The sequence below is a fragment of the Hylobates moloch genome, unplaced genomic scaffold (genome assembly GCF_009828535.3).
Source record: "Hylobates moloch isolate HMO894 unplaced genomic scaffold, HMol_V3 SCAFFOLD_3, whole genome shotgun sequence".
Lineage (NCBI taxonomy): Eukaryota > Metazoa > Chordata > Mammalia > Primates > Hylobatidae > Hylobates > Hylobates moloch.
In genome coordinates this window covers 57,546,684-57,560,414 of record NW_026652278.1, presented here as the reverse complement: position 1 = coordinate 57,560,414, position 13,731 = coordinate 57,546,684, and the positions used below count along the sequence as shown (strand labels likewise).

At 38.3% G+C, this 13,731-nt stretch overlaps 1 protein-coding gene and 1 long non-coding RNA gene across 2 annotated transcripts in view; one reads left to right on the top strand and one right to left on the bottom strand.

The window, feature by feature from the left end:
* LOC131383065 (uncharacterized) overlaps positions 1–12,593 on the bottom strand; it is a 42,935-nt gene extending 30,342 nt beyond the window's left edge. Inside the window, exon 1 of the long non-coding RNA XR_009212787.1 lies at positions 12,508–12,593. This is a non-coding gene — a long non-coding RNA (uncharacterized LOC131383065). The remainder of the gene's footprint in view (positions 1–12,507) is intronic.
* Positions 2,900–13,731, top strand: part of RTKN2 (rhotekin 2) — an 82,076-nt gene continuing 71,244 nt past the window's right edge. The window contains exons 1-2 of the mRNA XM_032138136.2: positions 2,900–3,193; positions 8,933–9,129. Of these exons, the coding sequence (XP_031994027.1) occupies positions 3,134–3,193; positions 8,933–9,129 (257 nt within the window). The 5' untranslated portion in view covers positions 2,900–3,133. The remainder of the gene's footprint in view (positions 3,194–8,932; positions 9,130–13,731) is intronic.

Sequence of the window (13,731 nt, the reverse complement as noted above, 5' to 3'; positions counted from 1 at the left end):
ATTTTTCTCATTCAGTTCTCATAGTTCTATAGGTACTTTAGAGTTGCCTTTCGGTACTCATGTTTTCTTCCTACGGTAGCAACAACTCCTGTTTTTGTGGGACAGTTTACAAAGCACTCTCAAAAATCTTATCTGAGTCTCCCAACAACTTTAAAAAACAAGATGGGTATTATTATACTTGTTTTATAGATAAGAAAACTGAGTGGCTTGCCCAAGGTAATCGGGCTAATAAATCCTCAGACTCCACATTCCATAGCCTCCTTCTGATTATGTGATGCTTCAGCTATTCGTAGACCATTCATTTAAGAAAATGCTGCACTTCTGCTTAGCACCTTGACCTCAGTTCCTTCTCTCTCTCTGTTTCTTCCATATATAATTCAAAATATAGCTTTAATTTATTCAGTTCAACCTAAACAGATTATCTACAAGATGAACAGATGAGTAAAAGAAAGCACCAAGAGAATTTTTAAGAGGACTTTTTTTTTTATAAGAGAGGCTAGGAGGATATTCACAATCACAAGTTATCTGTGTCAAACCACATTTTTCAAAATAATGGATCTGTTATGTAACAGAGAGCTGATTTTAAGTTCAGTGTTTTCTTTTCCTTTAGCCTCTTAGTTTAAAACAAGAATACAGAGAATAAGAGAAGAAAAATATACTTCGGCACCTATTAGTATTATCTAGATTGCCTTCTGTAGTTTTTAATTTATTATAATACTATCTGTTATATTAGGGATAACTAATATATGTATATTTTTAATTAGCATTAAATATTGACCTTATAGTGAGAAGTAATATTGGTAGGACAGTAATTCCATCATTCATCCTCTAGCTGAAGCTAGTACATCTGGGCAGTTTGGTGGATATCGACCTTCTGTAAGAGCCCGGGGATGATGGGTTAAGAGATGCCCAAATGTTCTCTCTCAAATATTTGAGATGGTAAAACGTAGTACTTCTCACTTTTTGGGAACTGTAAAATAAATAGATAGATCAATAGATAAATCCTCAAGCTAATGAAACCACTGCATGTGAACTCTTTAAATTTTGTAGTTTCCATGGATGATTATATTTTATGTGCATTACACACACCGGAGAAAACTGTGTCTGATGAAATTAGCAGTAACAAGAAAGGACTTGCGGATAAATAAGGAAACATAAGTCCTACTCCAAGGTATTTTAATCATCATATAATAATTATGTAGTTAAGCACTTCCTGGGGACCTCTCCCGGTGTATAATGAAAACAGGACCACATCATAACTTCCTCTCCAAAGAGAAAGGTCTTTTGTAACAACTGTATTCCACAGATAATTACTAAATATGGCCTTTCCTAACCTCTTTCTTCTAGTATCATAAATAAATGTATCTCCAGTTAAATATCTGGTTTTAACTCATCAAATACTCCTCTATCAGTGTCCAATTTTAAACTGGTTGACTCACCTCTGTTTTTATGAAGTGCTGGCTTCTACATGTATTTTGATCCGCATCTGAGAGCTGTATGTGTTATAAGTACTATGTGTCTGATGATGGGCTCTCGGTGTGTTTTTCTTTTGAGTCAGGTACTATTGCTAGGCTCATGCAGCCTCATATTGAGTAGGGGATAATTACACCACAAAGTGGTAGCATAAGGGAGAGATGTGCATTGGAGGAAGGGGCATTTAATGATTCTGAAATTCAGACCTGTGTTTGTAGAAAATGAGGTGAGCTCCGTGTTGGTAATTTTGAACACGTATTTTATTGTTGTAAGGATATGGGTCATTCATAATGCAAGGGGACCATCATTCCCAACTGGGAAGCTTCTAGTATCACCTCGTCCAAAGGGTCTTAAAGAGGCATTTTACCTATTTGAGGAATGGTACCCATTATATTTTTAAAGTACATTCTCAAACCAACTTCTTTTAAAAGGGTCTTGCAGTGAAAATGACCATATAACATCCACTTCGGGATAAGTGCAAGATTGGTGCAACATTGGGACAACAGACCCAGACAGCGTCTGTCCCAGGCAAATAAAAAACATGGGCACCTATTTATGGAGGAAAAATGCCCAAGGGTTTCTAGGCGATGAGGGCTGGAGGGTTGATTTGGTAGACTCTTCAAGAAGAAAAAATGTCTGAAGCCCAAAGAGGCTTCCTGTTGCCTTTTCAAGGGGGAAATAAAGATCAACTAGGGACAATGAATTTTAAAGGCTTTTCAAGGGTGTGATATCTTTGCTGCTTTCCTTTTGATTTGTAAAAAACCCATGTTTCCCTTTATAATTAACAAAATCCGTTAATTAAAATGGGTCTTTGGGCTAATATTCAGCGCAGCAAGAAATGAGGCTCTTGAGAAATAGTACCCCATTTTGCTGTCACCTTGGATGTTGGAGAGGGAAAAAGAGGGCGAGAGAGCTGAAAGAAATCCTTCGCAAGAAAACAAAGTAAGTGGACAGAGTAGTGGGCGGGGAACATCTGGGATTATAAACACTGGGGGCAAAGACAAGACCTTGTGAAATGCCTGACATAGTATCTCACGAACCTGATTAATAAAACCATGATATCTGGGTGACCCTGGTGACAACGCTGTGCTGGGTGAGAGCGCTGTGTTTGAGAGCAATGTTATTGGTTCTCTAGGAACGAGACCGTGGGCTCTTAGTGACACTGTGGGTTCCTGAGTTGTCTGGGAGTACAGGGACTGCAGCCTCGAGTCTGTCCAGCTACGATCACTTTGGAAGGCCTTCGGTGGGATGCGGGCAGAAGGCTCCCAGTGCAAAGGGCGTGCCACGAAAACCACCAGCCAGAAACCTGCGCTGGGACAGGTGCGCTCCGCCGCCGAAGTTTTCCCCGAGGCCCCTCCCACTGCCGTCCCAGGCCCGCCCACATCCCTGTCCGGGCCTTAAGTCTGGCACCGCCGCCCTCTCCCCCGCCCCGCCGCGCTAGAGCCTGGGGTCTCGGCAACTTCCGGCGGCGGGAGCTGCGGAGCGCGAGGCGCGCCCACTGCGCGTGCGCTTCGGCCCGGCTCCTCCTGCGCCCCCGGCCCCTGCGACAGGGATTTGGTACGGCCGGGCGGTTGTTTTCCTCCGCGGCTCCAGCCAGGGGCGGGCTTTTCAAATCTTCCCTTTGAAGGAGTGGCGACGGCCCGGACAGTTCGCGTTGGAGATGGAGGGGCCGAGCCTGAGGGGTCCTGCGCTCTGCCTGGCGGGGCTTCCCACCCAGCAGGTGAGTTGCGGGAGGGACCCTGCCGCGGAAGGAGAGGGAACCGGGGTTCTGTTCCTCGCGCCTTCGCTTTTTGGAGGAGTCGGGAAAGCCTCTCCCCGGCTCCTCTATTTCAGCGGTGGCCAGAAACAAAGGGAGGGACTAGGAGACTGCACTCTTGGGGCTCTAAAGGGTCTGGACATCGGAACCCCCGAATTTCTCAGATTGGGAAGGCGGTGCCGGGGTCCCGGCGCGCGTTTGCGGGCGCACCTGTCCGCCGCCCTCCCCAGGCTTTGGACGCCTGTCTTTTTGCAAGTGTAGGTGATGCCGGGAAATGGGAGCCCCTCGATTCCCAAGAAACCCAGCGAGGCCAGTGGAGGACAGTTGGCTTATTACGGACTTAATGGGAAGCACAGTAATGGAGCGATGTCTACACACAACACAGAATTGGTTGGGGGGAGAGGGGTCGGAGCGGAGTAGAGGCAAACAGCAACCTCTGCACTTTAGAAAAAGTTGGAGGTTTGATAGTGGGTTCTTTCTTTCTCAAATCATTTGAAAGGAAAGAGGGAGTACACGTTACATTGGATAAAAGTTTGATGTTTGCTTTTGAGCCATGTAAAATGTGTTAGAAACCTTTTTATTTTACTTTTTACTAGACCAACATTATTTCTTGGCAGCATCAGTTATTAAAATGTTACCGCTTTTCACTCTTAACCGTAACTTTAGGGTCTTAAAAGAAAACTCTGATGTCTTTACGCTAGACCTTTACTTCTGTTTTAATCTCTACCTTCTTTTACCTGCTTCAGAAATAGGTTAAGCCATATGAAATTGCCAGTTTTGCAGGTAAAATTGGTAGAATATTTGCAATTTCATTCATATGGAGGCACCTGATATCTTTGTTTAAAAATCTGGGGTTTCCTTAGCAGACACAAAATTATTAGTTTTCAATAATACTGTGAAAAATAAAGCAAGACGTTAAAATTCATTGTGCAAAAGAAGTCCAGTGTCTTTATCAGTAATTTTTATGCTGTTTTATGCCAGCATTTTCAAAAATTTCAAAGATTTTGATGTACTTTTTTTCAATCCTGTCCTGTTATGTACTTTGGCCGTCCTGATTGCTAACAAAATCTTGATTTATAGTGAATTGGCATTCTATTGATGTTCTTGCACGTATCATATAGGTGTAGATGTAGCTGTCCAGGTGTATTTACTTAGCTGCAGGCTGCAAGAATAGGAATGGTACAGAAGCGACGAGGAGAAAATCATGAAGGAAGTTTAGTTGCATGGAATGAAAATAAATGTTTAAATATACATAAAGGCTGGGTTATTTAGATGTGGGAAGATACAATACTTAATTTCTTAGGCAGGACAAAATCAAAATGATTGAAATGTGGAATTACTTCTTCAGTTTGGATTTGGAGAAAAAACACAAAATAGTAGTAGGTTTCAACCTAACAGGAATATTGAGGGTCAGTCAGGTAATTTTATACTTGACTAACACTGAATTTTTATTTGGTATTTCCTTTGATACATGAACGAAGCTGCTATGTAATCGGGATAAGGCCAAAGATTCTGAGGTGGTCACACACTGGTCAAACACCTCTACTGAAACCCTGGAGTTCTCTGCGACTCCTCACAGCATAGAGTATTGGCTTTGGAGTCAGATTCAGGTCAAACCAAACTCTTCTTGTTGTGCAACCTTGAATAAGTTATCTCTGTTTTCTAAGTTGCAGTTTCCACAGTTGTAGATTGGGTATTCTGCCTATCCCAGACAGCTGTTGGAATTCGAGAACCTCTCTGAAGTACTTACCACAGCACCTAGCACTCAGGATGTGCTTGAGAGATGACTATTGTTGTTATTATCCTTTGTCCTATTCATCTGAGTGGTTAGGGCAGTCCCCTACCTTTTCTTACAAATGTTTAAGCTTTTGGAATCTTAATAAAAATAAAATTCAAAAAGTAATACTATCTCATTGCAGAAAAGTCAACATATACAGAAACATGAATTTAAGAATTCTATCTCCAGTTCCATTCCCCAGAATGGCCGCTGTTAACAATTTCCAGACTTTTTTCTGTACATAAACAATTCTTAAAATCCACACAATTTCTTTTAGCAAAATGAGAACGTACTGTATTTACTCTTTTCTTCCTCTTCACTTTGGTTTCTTCCTCTTCACTTTGGTCTCTTGGTTAGCATGGCTTAACTATATCCATTAGGTGAGTCATAGTTTCTTGATTACTGCAGTTGTCTTACCAGCAGTTCAGCTTCAGGTTTTTTCAGTCAGTTTTTAATACCAACAATAAAGCCATTTTCTTTGCACTTCCTTCATGCTAGGCTACCTCTTAAAACCTAGTAGGTTTCTGTTTCCTACTTAACCTAAATTTCTATTTTTAAGGTATGCTCCTATTTCATTCATAGCCTTGTCCATATATTTTTATCAGCCTGACTTTAACTACTTATAGCATCAGGACGGTGACACAGGCTTCTGTTTGACTTGATTAGAGGCAAGCCCTTACTCAGAAAATTGGAAAAGAAATAAGAGGATGATGGCCTTACCTCATTCTCTGCTCTTCCTGGAGACTGGCATTCAAACACTCCTAAAAGGAGTGGTTACAGAGAGACCAGCTTTTGTCTTCGATCCTAATCAGCCTTGAGTCTACCTGGCCAAGCCATTATGGCTGAGGGAGCAACACTGATGATTTTCCATTCCCTACTCATCTTCTTTGAGGTTAATAAACATCACTATTGAATGCCCAATCGGTACCCTTATTACATGATCATTATTCTTACTAGGAATAGCACTAGATGTCAACCCTTACCCGTGATGCACTGTGTACTCTTGGTAACTAAAGACAACTCTAAAGAGTTTTGGTTCCATAAACCCTTCCTTGCTAGAGCTAGCATTGCTTAACCAGAGAGGCTTTTTCTGCATGTAAAGTGCAGATGTGTACTAAAAGACGTTGCATGGGAAATACAAAACTGGCTAAAACAGTAGCCTTAAAAAAAAAAAAAACTCAGAATACATTGAAAACCATATGTACACTTAACAATTCATCTTGCTTATGTTAGCCTTCTGGGATCCACTTAACTGACATTTGCCTGAGACCTGCCTCAGCGAGGGAGGTAAGATTATAGTTTACTGTGTATGTTAATTTGGCTGGATTATGGGTCAGTAAACTATTTCTATAAAGGGGCAAAAAGTAAATATTTTCAGCTTTGCAGGCCACTCAAAGTCTCTACTGAAGTTGCTCAACTCTGCCCTTGTAGCTTAAAGGAGCCATAGACAACATGAATGAGTGTGTCTGTGCTCCAGTATAACTTTATTTACAAAACCAGGTCCCAGCCTGGCCATAGTTTTCTGACCCTTGCTCTAAAGCAAAAAATCTTAATAGTAGTATCTGTTAGATACACCTCATTTCCTTAATAAATAGTACTTTAATCTTACATCATCTTCAGACTTTTTAAACGTACTTTTTTTTTTTTTAAATCCTGACTTTACATTTTCTTTCTCTGCTATTTCCCAAGCTTCTATAGTTTTATGGAGTCTTCATTGTAAGTGATGGTGAGAAGATACTCTTCATTTATGTGATAGAAACCCAAACTGATTCCTTAATGTGGCTGTAGCCACCTGCTGGTTCTTTAAGGTTGTTGCAAGTTTCAGGATTGCTGTGGAATTTCAAGTAGTCCAGCTGTGCTTCTCTACCCTGGCTGACCATTGAATCACCAGAGGAACTGTTAAAAAAAAAAAAAATGCTCAAGCCCCACCTCCAGAGATCCTGATTGGTTTGGGGTAGGTCACAGGTTTAGGTACTTCTATAAGGCCCTTCCTCTCTGCCTCAGATGATTCTAATATGCAGCCAGCTTTGAGAACCACTGTGCTAGTTCAACTGCCTGTTTCATTGCATCATTTAAAACCAAAATTGAATTTAGTGGCACCAGATGGTATTTGTTTATATTTTGAGTTGTGGGGTAAAGCTATTCATCCCAGCTTTAGGTTGCTCCCTATGTGCACTCCCCAATATAGTCAGTCTGCCAGAGTTTATTTCTATAGACATATGGGTCACATAGATAATTCTTACAATTAATTGCTAATTACATTGAAGAAGAATTTGCTTTGGGGCTGGTAAGTCATAAAAAGATGAAATGGAGTTGTTGAAATTCAGTCATGTGTAACGAAGGAAAACCAGCAAATGACTACATTTATACAGTACACCAGTTTTGAGTTACAACACTATATGAGAAGGTTTTTATGTGGTGATTACATGATGTAATTACAGAAGGTAATTAAACAGATCTGTTTTCTGTGTGTAAATAGTACAGTTGATTGATTTTGATAATCAAGTTAAATCATCTACTGCAGTTTGTCTTTTGGGATAATCTTCAAAAACTGTTAGCTCTCCTAACTTTCATCTTTTCTTTTTGAAAAGGTTGTCTAGACCTTTTGTTACTAGATCTCATTTACATTTTTAAATTTACATTTTGATCCAATCAGAAGGTAAATTATAGTCTTTATATTTTTTGCCATAGAAACTAGGGTGGTCACTTTATCTTTTAGAAATAGACATACCAGAAACATTACATGTTTGTGATATAATAAAGAGTACCTTTGATTTATAATTTTTATAAAGTCATTGTGAATTAAATCAGAACTGTACATTCAGTTTGTAGAATTTTAATATTGCATGTGAAACTTGTATGTAGAATCAGGCCATTAAAAGATAATTATATGGAATAAAAGACTTTCAGAAATAAAATACTTAGTAGTTTCATGGTGAACCCTAAAACTAAAATAAATGGTATGTCCAGAATTGTATTCTAAAGCTCTGTTCCGGATAGCTAAGGCTTCTGACATTTTCAATGTACAGTGCTTTCACTCTCTTGCTTCTGAGATTGTATTTACACTGCCTACTGTTACAAATAGCCTGTTTCCTCCCTGCTACTAAACCTTGGCTCCTTTACTCAGTATCTGTTTTTTCAGAATGTTTTTCTTAGTTAATTCACTGTCATCAACCACACTGCCATCTCTTAATACAATGTATATAATATATATGTGTGATATATTGTTCACATTAGTTATTGTATGTTTTCTAAGGCTGCTGTAGCAAATGACCAAGACTGAGTGGCTGAAAACATGAGAAATTTATTCTCAAACTTACGGAGGCCAGATGTCTGAAATCAAGGAATTGGCAGGGTCGTGCTCCTCTGAAGGCCCTAGGAAAGAATTCTTTTCTTGCCTTTTCCAGCTTCTGATTATTGCCATCAATCCTTGGTATTTTTTTTGGCTTATAGACGTATTAGTCTCTGTCTTCACATGTCATTCTCTCTGTATGTGACTGTGTCTTCATGGGACCTTTCTTTAAGGACACTAGATTTAGGACTCACTCTAATCCAGTATGTCCTCATCTTACCTAATTACATCTGCAAAACCCTGTATCCAAATAAGGCTACATTCTCAGGTTCTGGGTGGACATAAATTTTGGAGGGACGCTATTAAACTTCGTAGAGTTATAAGAACACATAATGTTTCTCACATTTGTTTATGTTCGTTTATTCAGTTTCTTTAGATTGTAAAGACTTCCTAATGAAGCAAGAAGTTAAGAATTGCAAAGAGCATTTTAAAATAGCTATTTTTACATGACATATATTAAAACTTTGTTGCTTTCTCAATATGGTATACAATTATATCTATTTTCCATCTATTATGGGTTAAGATGTAATTTTGGGTTTTTGCTATATTTTAAAGATGCATTTTTTTTTTTTAGGACTGCAACATTCAAGAAAAAATAGACTTAGAAATTCGAATGCGAGAAGGAATATGGAAACTCCTTTCTCTGAGCACTCAGAAAGATCAGGTTTTACATGCAGTTAAGAATCTCATGGTGTGCAATGCTCGACTAATGGCCTATACATCGGAGCTACAGAAATTAGAAGAACAGACTGCAAATCAGACTGGAAGATGGTTAGTAACATAGTTTACTTGTGGCTTTTAATGTACTTAAATATGTAAATTTAAAACAGTATAATTTAAGCTTAAGTACAAATGTCAAATCACCAAACTGTTTTAAAAAACAAATACACTGAAGTAGCAGCTGACATCATAAACCGTTTGCCGATAGAGCTCAGAGTGAACTTAGGCAGCAGCTTTTATTGGGCTGTTGTGTTCAATATGTAATTATAAAATGAAAATTATTCAGAAGCAATGACGGAGCATTTTAAGAAGAAAGTACCAATATTGATAGAAACGTAGAGTAAGAAAATTAATTGCTTAGAAATATGCTAATGAAAAGGTACTAGCTGTGAGACATGGAAACTCAAGTATAGAAATTGAAATAAGTGAGCAGCAAAATTATAAAGAGATAAAACCTTATAAATGGAAAGGAACTTAAAAATCTGCTAGCCCATCTCTTGATATTGTGAACATAAGTCCTAGAGAGGCAAAAAACCTCAAGGACATTCATGCAACAAGTGATGGAAGCTAATGAGAGTTAAGATTTGCTAAGTATTAATAACTTCTTGTCATGTGTTCTGTCATCTCATGCTGTTCTTTTAGATTAGATCTATGATTTGTATATGAAATTTATATCCTATCTTTTTACAATGCCAAATCTTACTTGAACCTAAGAATTGGTTCAGTTTAGAGGCTGGATTTTGGTATATTTTAAATAAAAACAGTCTTACATTCCCCTTTGTTGATTCACAGCTCTGACACAAGGGAAGAGTTTCTTGTTAGACAATAGTGACTGTTGGGCTGAGCATAGCATCATTAAATTCTTGAAAAGTAAGTTAAAAACACCAGTCAGTGTCTGAGATTTCTGTAAAAATAAAATTTTGATGAGGATGTAATGTAATAGAGACCTGGATACAAAGTAGCCAACCTTATTAGCTATATTGCCATGGGATAGCTTTTTTTTTTTTTTTTTTAAAGATAGAGTCTCACTCTGTCGCCCAGGCTGGAGTGCAGTGGTGCAATCTCAGCTCACTGCAACCTCCACCTCCTGGGTTCAAGTGATTCTCCTGCCTCAGCCTCCCGAGTACCTGGGACTATAGGCGTGTGCCACCACACCCAGCTAATTTTTTTTTGTATTTTTAGTAGAGATGGGGTTTCGCCATGTTAGCCAGGATGGTTTCGATCTCCTGACCTCGTGATTTGGCCACCTCGGCCTCCCAGAGTGCTGGGATTACGGGCATGAGCCACTGTGCCCTGCCGGGATAGCTATTTTAATCTGCTTGTGCCTCAGTTCCTTCCTTACAGTGGGCATGATAATATTTACATTTTGAAAATTGAGATTTTATATATACAAAAACCTAATGTAATGCCTTTTACATACTTAGTACTCAACGAATGTCAGTTTTCATTGTTATATGCCCCCAGCATTATACAATGAAATTGTTCCATTAGCATAATGTAGGAAAATATTTTTCAGATAGACATACATTGGTTTAAGTCAGTGCGTCTCAAAGTTGGTAACATGTAGCACTGAGAGTACATGATGCAAAGTCATAGAATAAATATGGCATGTCTTCTTAGAGCATGAATTTTTAAGATTAAGCATGAGAAGTTTAGAATAGTGGAGTATTTGGAGGTTCTGCTTTCTTATTCATGGGGATAGGGGATATATGTTCCCTCTCAGCCTTTTTATTAGGATATTTTGTCAAGAGGGGCAGTTTCAATGGAAGAGTTTGAGAAGCCCTGATTTTAGAAAGTATAGGACTAAACATATTATGTCATCTATCACAATATCTGGAATATTATTTTTGGGACCATATCTGCCTCCACATTTAATACTCTTTAAATATTAATAATGAGTTACGAATTGACCATTTCTTAAATTTGGCAGTGTGGCTTTTCTGAAGTTGCTGATTTATAAAAACCATTAAATAAGCCTAATGCCTGTTCAATTTATATAGCAGTGATGGGGAAAAATTAGGACCCCTAACTGGAAATGTGTATGATTTTCAGTTTCTTTACTAATTATCTGTGATAGATGAGAATATCTTTGTTACTACACACACACACACACACACACACACACACACATATTTGTTCATCATTCATGTAAAAACAGTGTTTCCCTTAATTATTGCTGGAATTAAAAAAAAATCTTGTATGTTCTATATGTATTCTTTGTTTATAGCTTCATTTTGTATGTGAAGATATAACCTGAAGATATAACCTGAGGTGACTGATCAGATGTAACTAGATATTATAATTGCTTTGTTATTACACAAAAATGACTTGAAGATTAATGATTTAGTTCCTTGAAGAAAGTTATGTAAATTATGCAGATATTTACTGAATATCTACCACTTGCAGAACACTTATTAAGCACTGTGCTAGGGTGTCTATGTTAAAAGAACAGAATTTGTCAAAATATGACAATATTTGTATATTCAGCAAATATTTTGCCTTTAGAGACTCAGCAGTCTGTTCCTTAGTTTGGTTAGTCCTTAAGGTGGAAAAATGCTTAGTTTTATATTACTGTCAGAGTTAAAATAAATAACATTTTAATGAGAACACTAGTCTACCTTCTCTAAATTTTATGATGTCAAAAAATAAGTATAGACACTAAATCTAGGCTTTTTCAAAGAAGAATCCAATAAGTGTGAAATGGTGGAATTGAGGAATATCTAATAGAACAATTGGGTTTGGATCATCTAGATTGTGAAGGATGGATAGAGTCCAGGTAGGTGAGCAGGAGGAAGGCAGCATTCCAAGAAAAATTGCAAAATAGGCTGGGCAAAGTGGTTCACACCTGTAATCTCAACACTTTGGGAGGCCAAGGTGGTCAGATTGCTTGAGCTCAGGAGTTCGAGATCAGCTTAGGCAACATGGCAAAAACCTATCTCTACAAAAAAGACAAAAATTAGCCAGGCATGGTGGCATGTGCCTGTACTCCCAGCTACTCAAGAGACTGAGGCGGGAGGATTGCTCAAGCGTGGGATATCAAGGCTGGAGTGAGCTGTGATTGCACCACAGCACTCCAGCCAGCGCAAAAGAGTGAGATTCTGTCTCAAAAAGAAATAGCAAAGTAAAAATTTACCTTGAAAAATAAGTATGAATTATTCAGGAGCAGTGAAAAGATCTGTTGTGTTGAGTCTGAAGATCAAGGCAAAGATGAAAAGGAAGGAGGAAGCAAGATTCAAGAAAGCCTGGAATGCTACAAAGTTCTTTGGTATTAATTAACAGCCTTTCCAGGTGCCAGGCATTGTGTAAGATGTTCACAAATATCACATTAAAAATGGAGAAAGATATTGTATTAGTTCATTTTCACACTGTTAATACAGACATACCCGAGACTGAGTAATTTATGAAGAAAAAGAGGTTTAATGCACTCACAGTTCCACATGACTGGGGAGGCCTCATAATCATGGCAGAAGGCGAAGGAGGAGCAAAATCATGTCTTACATGGCAGCAGGCAAGAGATCATGTGCAGGGGAACTGCCCTTTATAAAACCATCAGATCTTGTGAGACTTATTCACTATCATGGGAACAGCACAGGAAAAACCTGCCCCTGTGATTCAGTTACCTCCTGATGGTCCCTTCCATGACACGTGGGGATTATGGGAGCTGCAATTCAAGATTAGATTTGGGTGGGGAGACAGCCAAACCATATCAGATATAAACCTCTTTTAAAGGCTGTAACTCTTTAAGGATACACAGTGCCTTTGTGGCTAGGTCATGAATCCAGGTGACTTAAAAACCCATGTACCTCCGTTTCCTACTCCGTCCAAAAAAGAACCTGTACTTGGTTTTACTATTGCTCCAAGCTGCCATGGTGAGCTATTACAGGGCTTTATATATATTTGCTTACCCATGAAAATATCTTTTATGTTATATATACACATGTGTATTTCTTCATTCATATAAAAACATTGTTTCTCTTAATTATTGAATTCTGGAATTTAAAAAATCTTGAATATTCTATATCCTGTTATCTTTTATCATTTTATTTTAAGCAAGGAAGAAGTATGATAAAAACAAATATTTGGGGAAGGTTATCTGGCAGCAGGGTATTAAAAAGATGAGAGTAAATAATTGAAATAACCATTTTTTAGGGAAAATATTTAAGAATAGGCAGACATAGAAATGATCGTATAAAGAAGTAACCTTTTATTAGAGAAATGAGGAAATCAAAACTGGATTTCTTTTTTTTTTTTTCAGGATTTTTATTTTTATTTTTATTTTTTTATTTTTTTGTGCCATTTGTTTCCTGACCCTTAATCGTCTTTAGATTAGGTATATCTCCTAATGTGTCCTCCCTCCCCAACCCCACAACAGTCCGCGGTCCATGAGTTCTCATTGTTCAATTCCCACCTATGAGTGAGAACATGCGGTGTTTGGTTTATTGTCCTTGCGATAGTTTACTGAGAATGATGTTTTCTAGTTTCATCCATGTCCCTACAAAGGACATGAACTCATCACTTTTTATAGCTGCATAGTATTCCATGGTGTATATGTGCCACATTTTCTTAATCCAGTCTATCGTTGTTGGACATTTGGGTTGGTTCCAACTCTTTGCTATTGTGAATAGTGCTGCAATAAACATACGTGTGCATGTG